Consider the following 19,263-nt stretch of genomic DNA (forward strand, 5'->3'; position numbering starts at 1 on the left):
ATGCTAACGCATAGTTAACTATGTTAATATAGTGAAAAATTTGAGTAAATATTTCTTAATATCTATTAAATTGTTTTTTAATCAGTTTGCCTATTAATATTATATTAAGATAGGGGATGTGTCGATTTAAAATTGAAAAGGAAGTGTGAATAAAAGAAATTATAAAGGTAACTAAACTCCTTTCGCCGATCCGATTTGCCCCATATTTAAAATATAGCTTGCATATGTAGAAGAAAAGCTAATTTTGAAGTACGCCCGAAATCCACCAACAGGATTTCGAGCTACTAAAAAGGTACTTTTAAATGTGATTTTTTTTATAAAAAATTAAATTTATTTTAGGATCAGACTAAAAACTAATTTTATGGAAAATCTATATCGACAAATTTATTACTTATTGGGTATATAGATTTTTTGATTATGGCGATTATGTCTGATATGCTTCCAATAAGCCAAAACACATTTCATACTGATTTCTATAAAAGGTATCTTTATTATAGAAGTGTAAGCTATATCTGTTTGTTTTTTTATTATAACAAATTCAAAATTCTCTTATAAGGACTAGATGAAATCTGTATTATTAAATCATTAGCTAAATGAAGGTTCAAATAGAAAGTAAATATCAATTTATATGATACTGAAACCAAATAGTTCTTTTAATAAAAGATAACACGCTGAAAATTATTGAGTATTTGCAAATCTCAAAAATCTATTGGTGAATTTGGCTCAACTTTTAAAATTATAACATCCATATCAAATCATAAAAGCAGACAAAAATTAAAGCCAAACCTATCGGCCAATTTTTTTTTGATATTTTGATTTTTGAGGTATACTTTTAAAAGTGGATTTAAAGCACTGATGAAAAAACATTAACTTCTGTCGTTATGATTATTGATTTAGACAATAATGATTTTAATCTTTGATTATCAAAACACTAAAGTCATCTTTTTAACATTTGCTTGGTAGCATTAACTCAAGTCTAAAGTACTATTTTATGTGGCACTCTTAGAATTTTTGTATTCATTGTACACGCTGAAATAGTACCATTAAAGTTATGGTGTTGTAAACAGAAATTCATCAAAAGTGACACCTCAGAAAAGCTAAAATATTGAATTTTTGGAACTTTTGATAGAGCACGTTTTTAAATATTAATTAAAGTAAATGGATATTTTGTAAAGATTCTTTTTAATAAAAAAATAAAATTTTGAAGAAGAACACAAAATCTTCTGAAAAATAATATCACATAAACTCATATTATTTTCTAATATATAACTATTTTATATAAAAATCAAATTCAATGATCTTAAAAGCGAAGGATAAACCTCAAAATTTACGAATATAATGAGTGGGAATATAATGCTTATCTATCATAAAACCATATGAAATATCAATTTTTGCTTTACGCCTAATTTTTGACGACAATTAGCAAAAAATGTTAAATGTTAACACTCAGTCCATTTGAATATGAAAAATAAAATTGACTTTGATTAAATGTTTTTATTTATCATGCAATTCTTCTTGCGACCAAAGATTTGAATAAAAGTTCAAAAAATAAGATAGCTTAAAAAATAATATACGGTAGTGTTTACTAATAGATGAATAGTATATAAATTCTATTAAAATGGATTTGATCCAAAAAAATATAAAACCAAAAATAATTGTTATAATTTAAATGAAGAAGTAATTTAAAACGATTTTATTTATGATCAAATTTTATATATTTTTTTAAGCTATCTTATTTTTTGAAATTTTATTCAAATCTTTGGTCGCAAGAAGAATTGCATGATAAATAAAAACATTTAATCAAAGTCACTTTTATTTTTCATATTCAAATGGACTGAGTGTTAACATTTAACATTTTTTGCTAATTGTCGTCAAAAATTAGGCGTAAAGCAAAAATTGATATTTCATATGGTTTTATGATAGATAAGCATTATATTCCCACTCATTATATTCGTAAATTTTGAGGTTTATCCTTCGCTTTTAAGATCATTGAATTTGATTTTTATATAAAATAGTTATATATTAGAAAATAATATGAGTTTATGTGATATTATTTTTCAGAAGATTTCATTCTATATGCCTATGAAAAGTACTCTCAAAACTAACTTTTTCCTAATTATAATTAAATCTAGAATATTGTATTATGCTTAGTATTATTTCATTTTTCTCATTCAATTTAGAATTTACAAATGTCAAAAAATTGAGAGCTGTCACTTTTGATGAATTTCTGTTTATTACAACATTACCAATAAAGACATTGTAAAATAGCTATTTGATTTAAAAATAATGTTGTATGAACTAGTCAAAATTTTTTTTTGACTCACATGACCAGATCTTCAATGGATATCTCTACAACACTATTGAAGGAATTGGTAACTACCATAGCTGATATGATAAGCATTTCAAATGACGCTCTAATGTTAGACTTATCCCCATTAAAGGAATTGGCCTATGTACATTCTCTACAATTTAACGAAGCAGTCCAGAAAATACGATCTGGCCAAACAATTGATGTGTTCAATTCGATTAAACAAATTTTTCTAAAAAATCCAAAAAATCAGCTTTCATTTCTTTTTGCTGCTCTCCTGGTAAACAACGAGTTCAACATAACCGATAGAATATTACGCATCAAGGGTTTCAATATCAACGATGTTTACTTTAATAACGTTTATTTACTTCATAATCAAACTATACTATCGAATTTAGACATTGTTACATATCTAATCAACAACAGGATCAACATAAATCAACTTGACTCCAACAAAAACACTCCACTTCATCTTTGTTGTTCATTCAAAAATTTACTTGACGCAGCCTTGTTATTAGTCGACCAAAAAGACATAAACGTCAATGCTTTTAACAATAACAGGTGTAATCCCCTTTTCTACGCATGCAGTCTCTCAATATCCAACAAAGAAGAACATGAAAAATTATTTGAATTAGTTACAAAACTTCTTAACAAAAAATCATCAGTAAATTTCATTTCCAAGCAAGCAGAAGGAATTCTTGATGTTGTATTATACGATGACATTGAAACTCTTCTTATAAATAACGGTGCACAACCTTTCGAACGCCTTCCAAACACTGTTGAATTCATTTTCATAAATTATATAAACAAATCATTTGAAGAAATTCCTGAAGATATTATAAAACAAGTTAGTGATCCAGATCAAATCTTCAAAGACCACACGATGCTCACACGCTGCATAGAATTCGAGAACACAAAACTGGCAGAACAAATCATTGAAATGGGTTGTGATATCAACAAGAAAACACCAAAAGGAACTCCATTATTTATTGCAATTCAAAAAAATTCAAAAGAGCTTGTCAATTTTTTACTTACTAATAATGCTGATGTTAATTTTTCTTGTTTTGATACTACACCACTTATTTATGCCATCAAAAACAAATCTCAGACTGTTGTTCCTTTGTTATTGAAATGCGAAGACTTGAAGATTGATTTACAAGATTCAGAAGGAAACACAGCAATTTATCATGCAATTGCAACAAAACAAAATTCAATATTAAAGCAGTTATTGTTAAAACAACCAAATATAAAGATTAAAAATTCAAAAGGAACAACACCATTTGATTTAGCATGCACCACAAATCCAGATAAAAATATTCCTCGTATTTTACCTTTAATCAAGAATTTCGAATATGTCAATAAAGTGTTTGGAAATTACACAATTTTGACATTGTTGTTATCACAACAAGTCAGTTTTGATAAAATCAAGATATTCATTGAAAACAATGAAGTTGATTTGAACATGAAACCAGACAAAGATACTGTTCCTTTGTTTTTATCAACATATGATTTAGATTTGTTCAAATATTTCATCAATAATCAGAATGTCAATATTTATGCTTTGTCTAATAATCAAACAATATTAGAAAGAATTCTTACACTTTCATTACCACAAAGAAAAAGTCTTCATGATGTTTTGAGTTCTTCTAGATATAATATCAATCAAAAATTAGAAAGTGGACAAACACAAATTTACAAATTAATCATTGAAAACAAATATGAAATATTTAGTATCCATTTACATGAACCAAATATTGATGTCAATGCTAGAAATGATGATGGACAAACTCCAATTTTCGCATGCTGTATTTCTAATGATTTAATGTTTATTCAGGATTTGTTGAATAATGATACAGGTTCAGTTGTTAAAATTGATATAAAAGCAACTGATAAATTAGGAAGAACATGTTTGTATTATTGCTTAAATGTTGATGTCCTTAAAATACTTATAAACAAGGACAAGAACTTGATTAGTATCAAAGACAATGATGGCGTTTCTCCAATTTCTTATTTCATTAACAAAGTCAGTTCTTCAAAATCAGAAGAAATCACTAATAATGTAATGCAAATTATTTCGACATTGTATCAAAAAGGAGCAGATCTAATCAACTCAGATATTAAGAAACTTTCAAGAATTAACAATGATTTAGCTAAATCTATCATTGCAGAAGTAAAGAAGAAAGGAAATCTTCCGATTTTTGAAGAAAAAACTCCACAAATTGTTAATAAAATAAGTAATGATGTTTCAAGTGACGAAGAGGAGGAAGATAGCTTTGATGATATTGTTATAGCAAACACAAACAATAAAATTGAAATAAATGAAATTCAAGATAAATGGAATGAAAAAGAAATCGAAATTAAAAAGGAAGAAAAAATTGAAAATCAAACTAACAATGTTTTCAATGAAGAACAAACTAAAAATGTTTTCAATGAAGAACAAACTAAAAATGTTGTTGATGAAGAACAAACTAAAAATGCTGTTGATGAAGAAAAAAGTAAAGTTGCAAAACCAACTCAAAATTTCCATGATTTTGTTCCTATTGTTAATCGCTCGAAACCATCCGATGATGATGACGAAGAAGATGATATTGATGACATTTTAATTGCTAATACAAATTCCAAACCAAAACAAGAAACTAAAGAAAATGCAAATTCCAAACCAAAACAAGAAACTAAAGAAAATGCAAATTCCAAACCAAAACAAGAAACTAAAGAAAATGCAAATTCCAAACCAAAACAAGAAACTAAAGAAAGTACAAATTCCAAACCAAAACAAGAAACTAAAGAAAATGCAAATTCCAAACCAAAACAAGAAACTAAAGAAAGTACAAATTCCAAACCAAAACAAGAAACTAAAGAAAGTACAAATTCCAAACCAAAACAAGAAACTAAAGAAAATGCAAATTCCAAACCAAAACAAGAAACTAAAGAAAATGCAAATTCCAAACCAAAACAAGAAACTAAAGAAAATGCAAATTCCAAACCAAAACAAGAAACTAAAGAAAATGCAAATTCCAAACCAAAACAAGAAACTAAAGAAAATGCAAATTCCAAACCAAAACAAGAAACTAAAGAAAGTACAAATTCCAAACCAAAACAAGAAACTAAAGAAAATGCAAATTCCAAACCAAAACAAGAAACTAAAGAAAATGCAAATTCCAAACCAAAACAAGAAACTAAAGAAAATGCAAATTCCAAACCAAAACAAGAAACTAAAGAAAGTACAAATTCCAAACCAAAACAAGAAACTAAAGAAAGTACAAATTCCAAACCAAAACAAGAAACTAAAGAAAATGCAAATTCCAAACCAAAACAAGAAACTAAAGAAAGTACAAATTCCAAACCAAAACAAGAAACTAAAGAAAGTACAAATTCCAAACCAAAACAAGAAACTAAAGAAAATGCAAATTCCAAACCAAAACAAGAAACTAAAGAAAATGCAAATTCCAAACCAAAACAAGAAACTAAAGAAAATGCAAATTCCAAACCAAAACAAGAAACTAAAGAAATGCAAATTCCAAACCAAAACAAGAAACTAAAGAAAATGCAAATTCCAAACCAAAACAAGAAACTAAAGAAAGTACAAATTCCAAACCAAAACAAGAAACTAAAGAAAGTACAAATTCCAAACCAAAACAAGAAACTAAAGAAAATGCAAATTCCAAACCAAAACAAGAAACTAAAGAAATACAAATTCCAAACCAAAACAAGAAACTAAAGAAAATGCAAATTCCAAACCAAAACAAGAAACTAAAAAATGCAAATTCCAAACCAAAACAAGAAACTAAAGAAAATGCAAATTCCAAACCAAAACAAGAAACTAAAGAAAGTACAAATTCCAAACCAAAACAAGAAACTAAAGAAAATGCAAATTCCAAACCAAAACAAGAAACTAAAGAAAATGCAAATTCCAAACCAAAACAAGAAACTAAAGAAAATGCAAATTCCAAACCAAAACAAGAAACTAAAGAAAGTACAAATTCCAAACCAAAACAAGAAACTAAAGAAAATGCAAATTCCAAACCAAAACAAGAAACTAAAGAAAATGCAAATTCCAAACCAAAACAAGAAACTAAAGAAAGTACAAATTCCAAACCAAAACAAGAAACTAAAGAAAATGCAAATTCCAAAAATGCAGGTTTAAATCGATCTCCTACACCCAAAAATGAAGATGAAGAAGAAGAAAACATACCTGCTAAGGATGAATCTCTGAAATTAGATCCAGATGAATATGAATTTATTTCACCATTAGAATAATTATCATCAACAGTTTAGAAAAATTTAGATCATATTCTTTTTTTTTATAATTATTAAATATTTTGTTTCATATATTAGTCTATTGATATTTTGATGAATGCGTATAAATAACTCAAGCATGTAAATTACTTCCTTTTACATTAACATAATATGAAAGAACAAATTTAATATAAAATGCAATGACTAGTTCTTGCATCGAATAATCTACGTCGAAACAATGTTTTCATCAATATGAGAATGTTCTCTTCATAATGGGATTTGATTTTATCTTCTAAAATATGCAAAATCTTAAATGTAATAGCATAAAGTTGCGGAAAATCCTAGATTAAGGTTGATAAAAGAATAAACAAGCAATTAGGATATAAAAGAGTTCGAATTCATGAAATAACGGATAATTTTTCATGAGTGCGCCACAAACTGCAACACGTAGAAGGCCAGTGAAAACATCACAAGAAAAATCTCAATTACCTAAGGTCAGAAATATGAGAAATGAAATCAATTCTAATTGCTATAGACTTTCAAAGACACAACCAATTTCATCTAAAAGAATTACTCAAGATAAAACAGAATCATACTCGACTAAATATTATAGAGAACATCAGGATGAAGCCGATGATATTAGAACACCTCTTGAAAAACTTAAAGAAGTTGATGCAAAATTAGATGGAGAAATTGAAGATGAAGAAGAAAGATTCACACTATTAATGAAACAAAAAACATTAAGATACATGGTTTATGGCGAAAAATCCGTTGAAGCTCTTTACAGTCACGTTACTCTTGGAGAATTTTATAATTTTCAAGAAACCACTCAAAGCTCAATCCGTCATTTCAAACTTGCAAAGCAATTATTGTCCAGCACAGAACCCGATAATGATACTAAGGCAGCTATTGCTGTTGGTTTGGCCGAAGCATATTTAATAGATTCGTTGGAGAATCAGAAATCCCTTAATGTAGCAGCCAAAGAATTAAAACCAGCACTCAAGGCAGAGATTACCGACCCTTATTTACGCTTTAGACGCGATATGTGCATTGCAAGAATAGTTTACGCGAAAGGAAACATTGATGAAGCATACGAAGCATACCTAGCTGCAGCAGAAACATTACCACAGTGTAATCCACCATCAGATGAAGCAACTGCATCGCTTTACCTCGAAATTGCAGAATGTGGTCGAAATTGTGGCTGCGGAAAGGATGTTGCTGAACATTATAAGAAAGCATACGATATTTACAAGAGTCTTGATATGGAAGACCAAGCAAATGAGATAGAACCATTTACTCATGAAGATTATTTCAAGAACCAAGAAGAGGAAGAAGAAAAACAAGAACAAACCAATGAAAACGAACAAGAACAAGAGAAAAAGCCAGAAGAAGGCAATGAAAATAAAGAAGAAGACCAAAAGAAGGAAGATATTAAGAAAGAAGAAAGTTTCGAACAATTTGAAGAACCAACGGAAGAAAAATCAGAAGAAAAGAAAGAAGAGCCTGAAAAGAAGAAGGAAAATCTTGAAAAGAAAGAAGAAAATCAATCAAATCCAAATCTTCATCTTGGAAGTCGCGAACCAACAGAAGAAAACTTCGAAGATGCAGACAAATAGAAAGCTTGGATACTGTTGAGAATTTTATTGTTATTTGTTATATTTGTATTCCATTAAACTGTTATTTTTGTTTTAATATAAAATTTTTAGAATACTCCCGTTTATTAACGTGCAAACGTTTTTAAATTTGTTGGAAGTGAAAGAAGAAATTCAAAATCATATAGATATTGCCATCGAGTCATTTCATATGCTTTATATTCATATAAATGAAGCATATAGCAATTACAGAGATCCAAAGAAACTCATTATTTCGTTTTGAGAAAAATATCAATGAAAAATTAATTAAAGGTATGGATTTGATAATTGCCTTAGTTAATAAAACAATTTTAAGGTTAAAAACAATCTATTATTTATAAGAACAAAATAAGTTAAAAAAAATTAATAAAATTATTGGATATTATTTGCGAGAGGTGAGAGATTTCTTTTGTAATTTAATAATCTCACGCTCTGTAGCTGCCAAACGCTTCTGTTGGGCTTCTAATTCGTCATTCATGATACGCATTGCGTCATCCATTCCAACAAGAACCGGTCTTGTCTCACAAAGATGTTTATTACATTCTGTAACTTTATTAGTAATAGTTTCTAACTCTAGTAAAGCTGATTGAACTTCTGTTTCTTTTTGTTCTATTTTTTGATGAAGATTTAGAATGCGTTTGAACCTTTTAGCTTCTAATTGTAGGCCAAGTGATTCCAATTTTTCTATTAAAGGGATAATACTTTCTTTTGTCATTATTTCAATTGGAACATGATCTGAAAAGTATTGAGCAGTATCCTTACCTTTGGAGAACATTTTTACGAAAAATTCACTTGTTTGCATTGGATCTGGAAAATTGATATGTGGATTTTGTAAGATAATATCTATAAGTTCAACAGGCATATTGAGAAATTCATCATTTTTCACAAATTCTGGCATATTTTGCGCAATTGTGTCAATGCACTTTTCAGGATCTCCCGCTCCTTGAAGTGCTGCCGCAAGTTCTTCCATTAAAAGTGACAGTCCGGACTCGATTGTTTTTTTTATTTTGTCAATTTTTTATCTCAAATTTTATGAGATCAATAAATGTTAGTTTCAGCTTGAATTCTAAGATTTTAGTTGCAAGTTTAAGTCTTCCGGAAACTGCTACAATAGGAAAGCTGAAAGAAGGTCTCAAAAATAAAATTTTTGAATTTAATATTGGTGATATAATCATAATTATGGAAAAATCAAACGGAACAATTGAAATTCTCGAAAATAACAAGACTATAGGATCGATAACAACAAAAAGCGAACTAAATCTTAAAGCATTACCAAAAAATTTATTATGCGTCTTCAAAACAGTCGATACATACACACAAAAGCAAATTGATCTTCTCAAACCAGTTATAGAAGTAATAGCAGATGTTACAAATGACAATCCACTTTATTATTTGATGGGTTTTCAGTTTTTAGGAAAAGGCAAGAAGAAAACAGTATGCAAAGTCTGTTCCTACTCCCTTCCATTATGTATACAGACATGGTTTCATGATCCAATTATGTTAGTTAAAAAATGCAGAAAAATGAATTTAAACGAATGCGATGAGCAAACGATTACTAACATGATAGAGAACTGTAGATTCGCCAACAAGCTATCTTTATGCGCTTACTCTATAGATATTTGGGGAAAATTAGCAGCTTATCAATTTTTATCGGAAAAAGTACCTTCTATTACAGAAAGCTATATCAGACAGAATATTAGTCGTTGCGTTTCACCAGATGTTAAAGCCTCATCAGAAGCAGAGATAATAGAAAAAACAATTTATCATGTTCGACGACATTCCAGGATGGATGCAAAATCTGCACGTCAGCATTTCTTCAGTACACTTCTAAACGAAGGATGCCAATGCGCATTTATGGAAAAGGTCAAATTTAAAGTTGTAGGATCTTTATTTACAATTCGCCGCTATTTATACATAACTAATAGTAAAATATGGGTTACAAAGGACCTCTCTACCAATGTTTTGGAACAAGGAAAGACGTCTGAGATCGTAAAAACATTTTTTGATGGAGATTGTTTGATTATTGAATTTGTCACAGGCGTAAAATGGTCGCTTAAGTCTATTCGTCCAAAAGTCATCAAGAGCTACATTGATGACATCACACACAACGCGTTTCGTGAATACCAGATTCCGAAATCGATAGAAGTAAGTGAATCAGCATCAAGTAAAGATTCTAAATCAGGAATTCTGCCAAATAATGATGATGAAATGGCTGCTCTTGCTCCTTTTTACAAAGTTGACAATGATGATAACGAAGAAGACGGAAACTACCTTAAATTCTCAAACCAATCAGTCAATATATCAACATATCAGCTGTTAAATGATGCATCAAAAGAAAGAGTTTCTAAAATGGGAAACAGAGTCAGATCTTTGAAACAAGTACCTTCTTGCATTCCAAAACTCAAGATCCCAGAACAGAGTTCTCAAAACGACGTAGTTAATATAAAGAGGATGTCAATGAGTGTCATTTCAATAGTGAAACCTGTTGACGAAACATCAAATTTGATTGATGAACAATATTCGATGCCGACATCAGAAGAGTTCTTCCAATACACAGGATACGAAGTGCTCATGGATAATAAGGCATTGCTATTATGGATCTGTATATTAGTGCTCTTAATATCTATTGCAAGATATTTCGGAGTTGGAACTAAGAAATAATTATTTGTTTTTTGTTTATTATTAAAGCTTTTTTTATGTATGGATTAATTAATATATTACTTCCTAGACAATAGACCTCGCACTTCCTGCTGAAATGAAAATCCAATGACTTAATTTTTTTAACAAAACCTGATATTGATCATAATTAAAATTAAAAATTAAGGATCTCGTTTGGAGAAATAACGGCTGGGATCTCCAAATTCCAAAATATAAGCTTCTCCAATTTTGTAATTTTTATAAAAGTATACCCTATTTTTTACAAATATTACCCCCTTGTTTCTTATCAAAATGTCAGATTTTAACTTTACAAACCATTGGATTGGTAAAGTTTAAAATGTCAAAACTCCCATTGAGTTCACCTCACATTTTCTCCATGGAGACGTGAAGAAAGTATTCAATTATAATTGGTGGAGAAGATAGACTAGTTCAATTTCTCCATGGAGATGGAGAAATGGAGAAGCATTGAAGACGGGCATTGCCTTCGTTTTCACGGAAACTTCCTATTGGCAATATTTTTGGGATTTCAATGATCTATTGATCCCAGTATATAGTTCCAATATTTATTTAGATATATTATTTGAATTTTTATTTCTTGAATGTTAATCAGTATTTATGGCGAATTTATATTATATTTCACCTATAGATATTAGTCACTATCACAAAATATCCTATTTCAAAATTTATAAGAATTTTCAATTTAAAGCAACCTTTATTTGATAATACGAATGAAACTACAATACTTTTCAACTAATATATTAATGATCCTCCTAATTCATCGATAAAATAAATCTAAAATCAATTTCATTGATTCCCAATAAAACCAGTTTAGCCTAAGGGAGTTTGCTTTCGCATTTCTATGTGGATTACTTTCATTTATATTATTCATGAATTTACAAAAATATTCCAAGATATAATTTGCCAATTCTTAATTAAATGTTAAATACTTTCTCAATATTAAGTTTGAGCACAAACTGAGTTAAATTTAGGAATATGACTGATATTTTGTTGTATCTTTTGTCAATTTGTACCAATTTTAGAGTTGGAGAAGATTTTTCTCCATATAATATTTTTAAAATATTATAAAATTTACTGTGTTTATTAGTTATTAACATTGATTCATAAATTAAAAAGTGATATTTCCTAATTTTTAAAGGGTTCGCTGCAACGATACGTAAACAATTTGTCACTTTTTTGTTTCTTTTCATTCGGAGCCTATTTTGGTACTGAGTTATCTATAAAAAATTGGTAAAATTTAACTTGTGTTTAAATGGCTTTATTAATGCAGATAAATATGATGGTGATGCAAAATGCACTAAATCTAAACACTAGTTGAGAAATGTAAGTTATATCTTGACTTTTTAAACAGAAATCATATTTGTTTATGTGTTGTATAAGATATATAATCAACCATAAGAAAAAATATATATTAAAATAAGATTATTAACTTTTTTTATATGTTTATTTGAATTATAACTATTTATTTCTATATACCTTTGAAATTATTTCAGGGAGCCAAAATCGTTTCCCAAATGCTTATCTTTCAAATTACAATAAGAAATTCCTTCTTATTAGTTGATAATATGGTTCAAGCAGCTTGCCAAATCCATAATATTAAGATTTAAATTCAGAACAAAACATTTCATCATAGACTTCTTGCATGTTTTATGAAAATAATCAAGAATTATATGCAAAATAAGAGTTTCTGAAAACTTATAAATGAAAAAAAAAGATTTGATAATTAATAACAATCTTATTTTATAATAAATCAACCTTTCGACGATTATTAATTACCTTGAAGGCAACCCCAATATTTTCCTTTCTAATGTCATCCATAACAATTGTCAATATTTTGTTTACGTATATTTTATAATTTTGATCGCTTAAAATCATTTTTCAAAAATCGTTTTTGAAAATAAAAAAAAATCAAAAAAAATGGTGAAAAAACTAAACTCTGTCAATTTTACATATCTTACTTTCATACTTGGCAGTATATTAAAATATACTATGATAAAAGTAATTATTAAATCAGAATTTAAAAATATTGAACAGAAGTGTTCAAAAAGTGGATTTTTAAAAATGACGATGACAATTAATTGTTGTAAACCATTTAAAAATTGAATACTCTGTAACGTTGCAGCGAACCCTTAATGCTTTGTAATGGCTGTCATATTAGCTCTCTTTTACAAAGATATTGATAGTAGTTGCTATTCAAGTGATGGAAAAATACTTCAAAAAGTTACTGATCCATCACCTTATCTTAGAATATCAGCTAAATGTGAAATTATACAAGTCAACTGCTTTTATAAAAATAAGATGTGAAATTATACAAGTCATCATTAGAATATGGAGTTTTTGAAGATACTCGATTTACTTCTTTTGAAATACCAGAAAGTGTTTCAAAAGTTCATGGTGGCATGTTTACTTTTCTCGAATTACCAACTATAACAATTCATCGTAATAATAAACATTTAATAATTGAAAATGATATACTTTTTTCAACAAATAAAAGCATTTTGTTTTTAGTTCTTAAAAGAAATCTCAGTAGTTATTCAATTCCTGATTCTGTCACAATTCTTGGAGAATACAGTTTTCAAAGAATTGAAACAACTACAATCACTCTTCCCAATTCTGTCACAACTCTTAGAGGTTATTGCTTTTACTATTCTAAAACAACTACAATTACTCTTTCCAACTCACTCACAACTATTGGAGATCAATGTTTTGAGGGATCTAAAATAATAACATTGACAATTCCAGAAAGTGTTAAATCTATTGGATATAGAGCATTCTCTTATTGCGAGAGTCTAACAAAAGTCACATTTTTAGGACAAGTAGATACACTTGGTTCAGGTATATTTTATGCTTGCTATTCTCTCGAACTCATTATATTCCCTAATTCATCAACAATTTTTGACGTAGAATCATTCATTACAAGCAGTTTACGAAATGTTAGAATGTCATTTACTCACAAAACATTATTTTCTTATTACGCAATAGGTACAAATGTTAATATTTCAATTTCATATCTAGATGATCCAAATCTCATTATTACAACAAAATCATTAATCATGAATTATGATCAAACTATATTATATGAATTTTGGGGATATAAATATAATTCAAGAACAATAACAATTCACAACTCAGTTATAAAAAATTGCGAAAAAGCATTTGAAAATTCAACATGTAATAATATAAAATTTGCAGCAAATTCAACGTTATCTGTAATTGGTGAATCTGCATTTCGAAATTGTTCTTCAATCCAGAGTATTAGTCTTCCATCATCAATTCAAATCATCTCAGATTATGCATTCAGTTCCTGCAACAATCTCCAATCAATCATCTTCACAGAATCAAACTCATTAGAGAAAATATCGATTAACTCAATCTCCAATTGCAAATCTCTTTCTGACATCAGTAACTTTTCATCAGAAAAATATATATGCAATTTTAATACTCTTTACTACAAAAACGAAACAGGTCAATATCTTATTTATCACTTGAGTCAATCAAGTGACAAAGTTTTAATTATCAACTGTCAAGTTATCTGTAGTTATTCATTCAATTTCAGCAACAACATCGAAAATATCAGTATTTCATCAAACAGTGTTTCATTGATCCAAACATATTCATTCAACAACTGTTCCAATCTAAAATACATCAACTTCCCTCTCTCAGTTGAAACCGTTGAATCATTTTCATTTAATTTCTGCAATTCTATTCGATGTCCAGTTTTTGTTGAAAACAGATCCAATGACTACATTAACATGATTCAAAATTCAGGGATCCCAAAAAATCTTATAATTACCGCGCCACAAGGATTACAGTTCTTTGTCCCACCAAATAATAATAATTATTGTGCTTTACATTCCTTGAAATTGAAAAAAATTCAGAATAAACAAAAATTTGTCCATTTTATTCATATACAAAGGATAATTTTACCCAGATACAAAATTAGATCAATCAAATGATTAACACTATTGTTTGATTGCTTCTAAAGAATATTATCGATAATCAACTTGAATATTATCCATGCAATAAAAACTATAATTCCAAAAGCAAATGCTATTAGTAATAGAATGCATATACTCTCGCATAACGCATCACAAATTCTACATGATCTTCTTTTGTGCATTAAAAATTTAGGTGTTGTTCCATAAAAATCTTGGTCATTGATATCTGCACCGTGAGAAATAAAAAGTTCTTCTGTTGGGTTATTATATCTTTCATCAACTGCAAAATGATAAGCAGTTTTCCCTTCGTATGTTTTAGCTTTGATATCAGCACCATGTGAAATAAGGAATTCACAACATTCTTCATCTTTTTTATCTGCTAAAATATGAAGAGGTGTTTTCCCTTCATAATCTTCAATATTGACATCTGCATTGTATGAAATGAGACATTTAATTTCATCTAAAAAAATATTCTCAGCAGCATAATGAATAATTGCTCTTCCTTGATTATCTCTAGCATTTATATCTGCACCGTGTGAGAGAAGAAGTTCAATCATTTGTGGAAAACTATATAATATGAAAGTGATATAATGGAGAACTGTTTTTCCTTTATTATCTCTCAAATTAATATTTGCGCCATGTGAAAGAAGCAGCTGAACCACCGCTTCTGAGTTTCTTGACACTGCGCAATGTAGTGCTGAGCAACCTTCGTAATTTCTCAAATTTACCTTTATGCCATTTAAGAGAAGAAGTTCTGCCATTGCTGTATAATTGCTATTTGAAGAGATATGCAGTGCAGTTTCATCATTGATGTTTTGAGCATTGATGTCAATTCCATTTGAGATCAAAAGTCTTGCTACGTTTACTGAATTATTACTTGCAGCAATATGAAGAGCTGTAGAGAATGTTGAATCTCGTTCGTTAATAAAAGCTTCATGTGTAATAAGAAAACCTGCCACAGAATCATTTCTTAGTTTTGCTGCATAAAAAAGTGCCGTCCTTCCTTTATCATCTTTTTCATTGATATTAACACCATTTGAAAGTAGAAGCTCTATAATTTCTCGGTTTTGATGTTCAACAGCAAGTTGAAGATAAGTTTTTCCAAGGGAAACATGTTTCATGAAAGAATTTCTTAAGTAAAATTGTAAGCTGGTATTTGCATTATGTGAGAGAAGGAGGTTTACCATTTTCGGATTATGATTAGTAATAGCATAAAAAAGAGCAGTTTTTCTCTCATTATCAGAGTTATTAATTGTAGAACAATTTAACATTACCAACTTTGCAATTTCTATATTATTATTCATGGCTGCATATATTAAAACAGTTTTCCCATTGCTATCAGATATATTTGTATCAGCGCCATTTGAAATTAGAAACTTTACGAATTCTACATCATTATTCTCAATTGCATGTATTAAAGCAGTTTTTCCATTGTTATCAGGGGTATTTATATAAGCGCCGCTTGAAATTAGAAACTTTACGAATTCTACATCATTATTTTCAATTGCATAAATTAAAGCAGTTTTTCCATTGCTATCACATATATTTATATCAGCACCAATTGATATTAGAAACTTTGCGAATTCTAAATCTTTATTATTTAATGCATAAATTAGAGGTGTTTTTCCCATATTATCAGAGATATTTATATGGGCACTACTTGAGATTAGAAACTTTGCGACTTCTACATCTTTATTCTCAATTGCCTGCAATAAAGCAGTTTTTCCGTTGTTATCAGGGATATTTATATCAGCACCAATTGATATAAGAAACGTTGCGAATTCTACATCTTTATTCTCAATTGCATGCAATAATGCAGTTTTTCCATTGCTATCAGGTATATTTACATCAGCACCAATTGAGATTAGAAATTTTGAGAATTCTAAATCTTTATTATTTAATGCATACATTAACGGAGTTTTTCCATTATTATCATAAGTGTTAATATCACATCCATTTGAGATAATGATATTTGCAATGTCCTTATTATTGTTTAAAATTGCAAGATGAATAGCAGTTTCACCAAAATTATTCTTGTTATTTGAGTCTGCTCCATGTTCGATCAGATATTTTACAAATCCAATATAATTATTTTTAACTGCAATATGGAGTGGTGTATTTCTTTGTAAATCTGATATATTCAAATCTGCCCCATGTGATATTAAAAGTTTTGCTGTTTCAAGATTTTCAAATAATACTGCATAATGAAGAGATGCATTACCACTTTTATCTTTTGCATTTATATCTGTTCCATGGGTTATCAGGAATTCAACTATATCATTACATTGATGTAATGCAGCAAAATGAAGAGGTAATTTGCCATCAATTGTCCTAGAATTTATTAATGCACCTTGAGACAATAGAATTTCAGCGATATCTTTATTATTCATCCATGCGGCAAAGTGAAGAGGACTGCAACCATAATTTAAATTTCTTGAATTAACATCTATTTCTGGAATGTATGAATTTGTTTCATTATTTAATTGAATTTCTGCATTATATGAGAAAAGAAGTTCTATCACTTCTTTACTATTGTTAAAAACTGCATAATGAAGTGCAGATTCATGATTTTCATCATATAAATTGACATCTGCTCCATGTTTTATTAGAAGTTCTGCAATTGTGACGTTATTATTGATTGCTGCATAATGCAAGGCAGTGATTTTCTGATCATTTTGTGCATTTACATTGACACCAAGCTCTATGAAAATTTCTGCGAACTCAGTATTATTGTTCATCATAGCATTATGGAGGACAGTTTGACACACTTTTGTCATTAATTTGACATTTGCACCTTTATCAATAAGAATCTTGATAATGTCAGTGCTGTTATTCAAGGTCGCCAAATGTAATGGTGTTTCTTTGTTTTTATTTTTAGAATTTATTTTAGAACCATGTGCAATCAGCGCTTCGACAATTTGAATATTTTTGCATTTTGAAGCCAAATGAAGTGCTGTATCTCCATTTAAATTTTCTTTATTAACCTTGATCCCATGAGACAATAAGAATTCGACCATTTGTAAATGATTACTTTTTACCGAGAGATGGAGTGCATTATCTTCCTCTTCTGTTTTTGAATCGATCTTTGCACCATGAGAAAGAAAATGTTCCATTAAACATTGTGAATTAAACATTGCTGCATATGGAAAACATTTATTTATATCTTGTGCTTGATCAAGATAAACTAAAAATGCATGAAGGTTGTTGAATTCACAGCATTCTCTTAAATCGATTTGTAAGTTGTATTCTCTTATTAAGAAAGAAACAAAATCGATGTTATGTGAAATTATTGCATATTTCATGCATTTTTGAGTTGGAACTTGATGTTTTAAGCATTCATTCATTATATCTGGAACACCACTCAAAAATGATAATTTGAGACATTTCTTAGTGATTTTTGGTTGGTACTGTTCTTTCAAAAACTTGAAACACTTTGCAGATCCATGATAGCAGCATAATTCAAGCAATGAGTATCCTTTTGATGAAAATGGATAAAAATCATTTGTGATCCTCTGGTTTAAATCGAATTTATCTCTTTCGGTGAATGATACAAAAGATTTCTTGTCATCATTCATGATTGATCTGAAGATTGTATTTTCTTCATATATTTCTAATGAAATATTTCTCGAATCATAACACTTGAACTTCTCAATGTCATTCTGATTGAAAATTACATCAAGATCTTTATAAAAAAAGTAATCAAAAATTGATGATTTTTTGTTTGTTCGATCAAAATTAAATTGCTGATAAACTTTCTTTATAATGAACCAATAAGATGGAAAGTATCTATTATTGTATATTGATGCATTTTCAAGTATGTCAAATATCTGATCTGGCAAAAATATTTTCGCTTCAATGAAATTTGTTCTGATTTCATCATAGATCTTATTGATTTCTTCTACATCAAATGTATTTATATTGTATATTTTGTTTATAACATCAATATAATCATGACATGCATCCATAAGTTCACCATAGATATCTTCCTCCATGATTGTACTTTGACACTTTTTATAACATGAACAATTTTTATAGATAATCTATCGGATCTTTGAGAAAACATATCAACACATAGAGAACAATACTATTTCATTTTAAAAGATATTGTAAAATGTTGAACTCAAAATTTTACGATTTTAGGAAAAAGTGATGCATTTGAATTTCATTCAAATGCGTTTATTTTTTAGTTAAATCAGCATTCTAGGGAAAATGGCACATTTTCCGAAAGTATTAATCCTGGTGCAAATTTTAATCGAAAATTTTGGATCATTCAATTATTGTTTCGAGAGTTAAAAATTAAAAATTCAGATTATTTTTCATGTGTATATGATTTTTATTTTTGACGAGTAGTAAGAGTAAACTTTAAAGATCTTCAAAAAATTATTTCGTTTTCTTATTTCAGATTTTCGTTTATATATTATATTTACATTGAATGAAACATGCATACTATTTCTGAAATATGGTATTTTATGGC

At 28.6% G+C, this 19,263-nt stretch overlaps 5 protein-coding genes across 5 annotated transcripts, besides 5 other annotated features; 3 read left to right on the forward strand and 2 right to left on the reverse strand.

Annotated features, from left to right (window-relative positions):
• Window positions 1-163: 163 nt before the first annotated feature.
• Window positions 164-1,055: a mobile genetic element.
• Window positions 1,056-1,093: a mobile genetic element.
• Window positions 1,056-1,093: a terminal%2Cinverted (terminal inverted repeat of Banshee-A3 transposon ID:TVAGG3_0174590).
• Window positions 1,094-2,200: 1,107 nt separating this feature from the next.
• Window positions 2,201-2,237: a mobile genetic element.
• Window positions 2,201-2,237: a terminal%2Cinverted (terminal inverted repeat of Banshee-A3 transposon ID:TVAGG3_0174600).
• Window positions 2,238-4,130: 1,893 nt separating this feature from the next.
• On the forward strand, window positions 4,131-6,026 carry TVAGG3_0174610 (protein ubiquitination; the record flags this gene model as incomplete). Its single annotated transcript, XM_001582209.2, has 1 exon — window positions 4,131-6,026. One exon carries the CDS (start codon window positions 4,131-4,133, stop codon window positions 6,024-6,026), a length of 1,896 nt encoding a protein of 631 aa, XP_001582259.2.
• Window positions 6,027-6,062: 36 nt separating this feature from the next.
• TVAGG3_0174620 (TPR-like family) lies at window positions 6,063-8,208 on the forward strand (the record flags this gene model as incomplete). The annotated part of the gene is made up of 1 exon (XM_001582210.1): window positions 6,967-8,160. One exon carries the CDS (start codon window positions 6,967-6,969, stop codon window positions 8,158-8,160), a length of 1,194 nt encoding a protein of 397 aa, XP_001582260.1.
• Window positions 8,209-8,458: 250 nt separating this feature from the next.
• On the reverse strand, window positions 8,459-9,179 carry TVAGG3_0174630 (uncharacterized protein; the record flags this gene model as incomplete). Its single annotated transcript, XM_001582211.1, has 1 exon — window positions 8,558-9,145. One exon carries the CDS (start codon window positions 9,143-9,145, stop codon window positions 8,558-8,560), a length of 588 nt encoding a protein of 195 aa, XP_001582261.1.
• A 28-nt stretch (window positions 9,180-9,207) lies between these two features.
• TVAGG3_0174640 (uncharacterized protein) lies at window positions 9,208-10,836 on the forward strand (the record flags this gene model as incomplete). The annotated part of the gene is made up of 1 exon (XM_001582212.1): window positions 9,208-10,836. One exon carries the CDS (start codon window positions 9,208-9,210, stop codon window positions 10,834-10,836), a length of 1,629 nt encoding a protein of 542 aa, XP_001582262.1.
• A 3,994-nt stretch (window positions 10,837-14,830) lies between these two features.
• On the reverse strand, window positions 14,831-18,364 carry TVAGG3_0174650 (cyclin-dependent kinase inhibitor 2C-related family; the record flags this gene model as incomplete). The annotated part of the gene is made up of 1 exon (XM_001582213.1): window positions 14,831-18,364. One exon carries the CDS (start codon window positions 18,362-18,364, stop codon window positions 14,831-14,833), a length of 3,534 nt encoding a protein of 1,177 aa, XP_001582263.1.
• Between the last annotated feature and the right edge of the window lie 899 nt (window positions 18,365-19,263).

This window comes from Trichomonas vaginalis, chromosome IV (genome assembly GCF_026262505.1).
Source record: "Trichomonas vaginalis G3 chromosome IV, whole genome shotgun sequence".
NCBI classification, from domain to species: Eukaryota; Parabasalia; order Trichomonadida; family Trichomonadidae; genus Trichomonas; species Trichomonas vaginalis.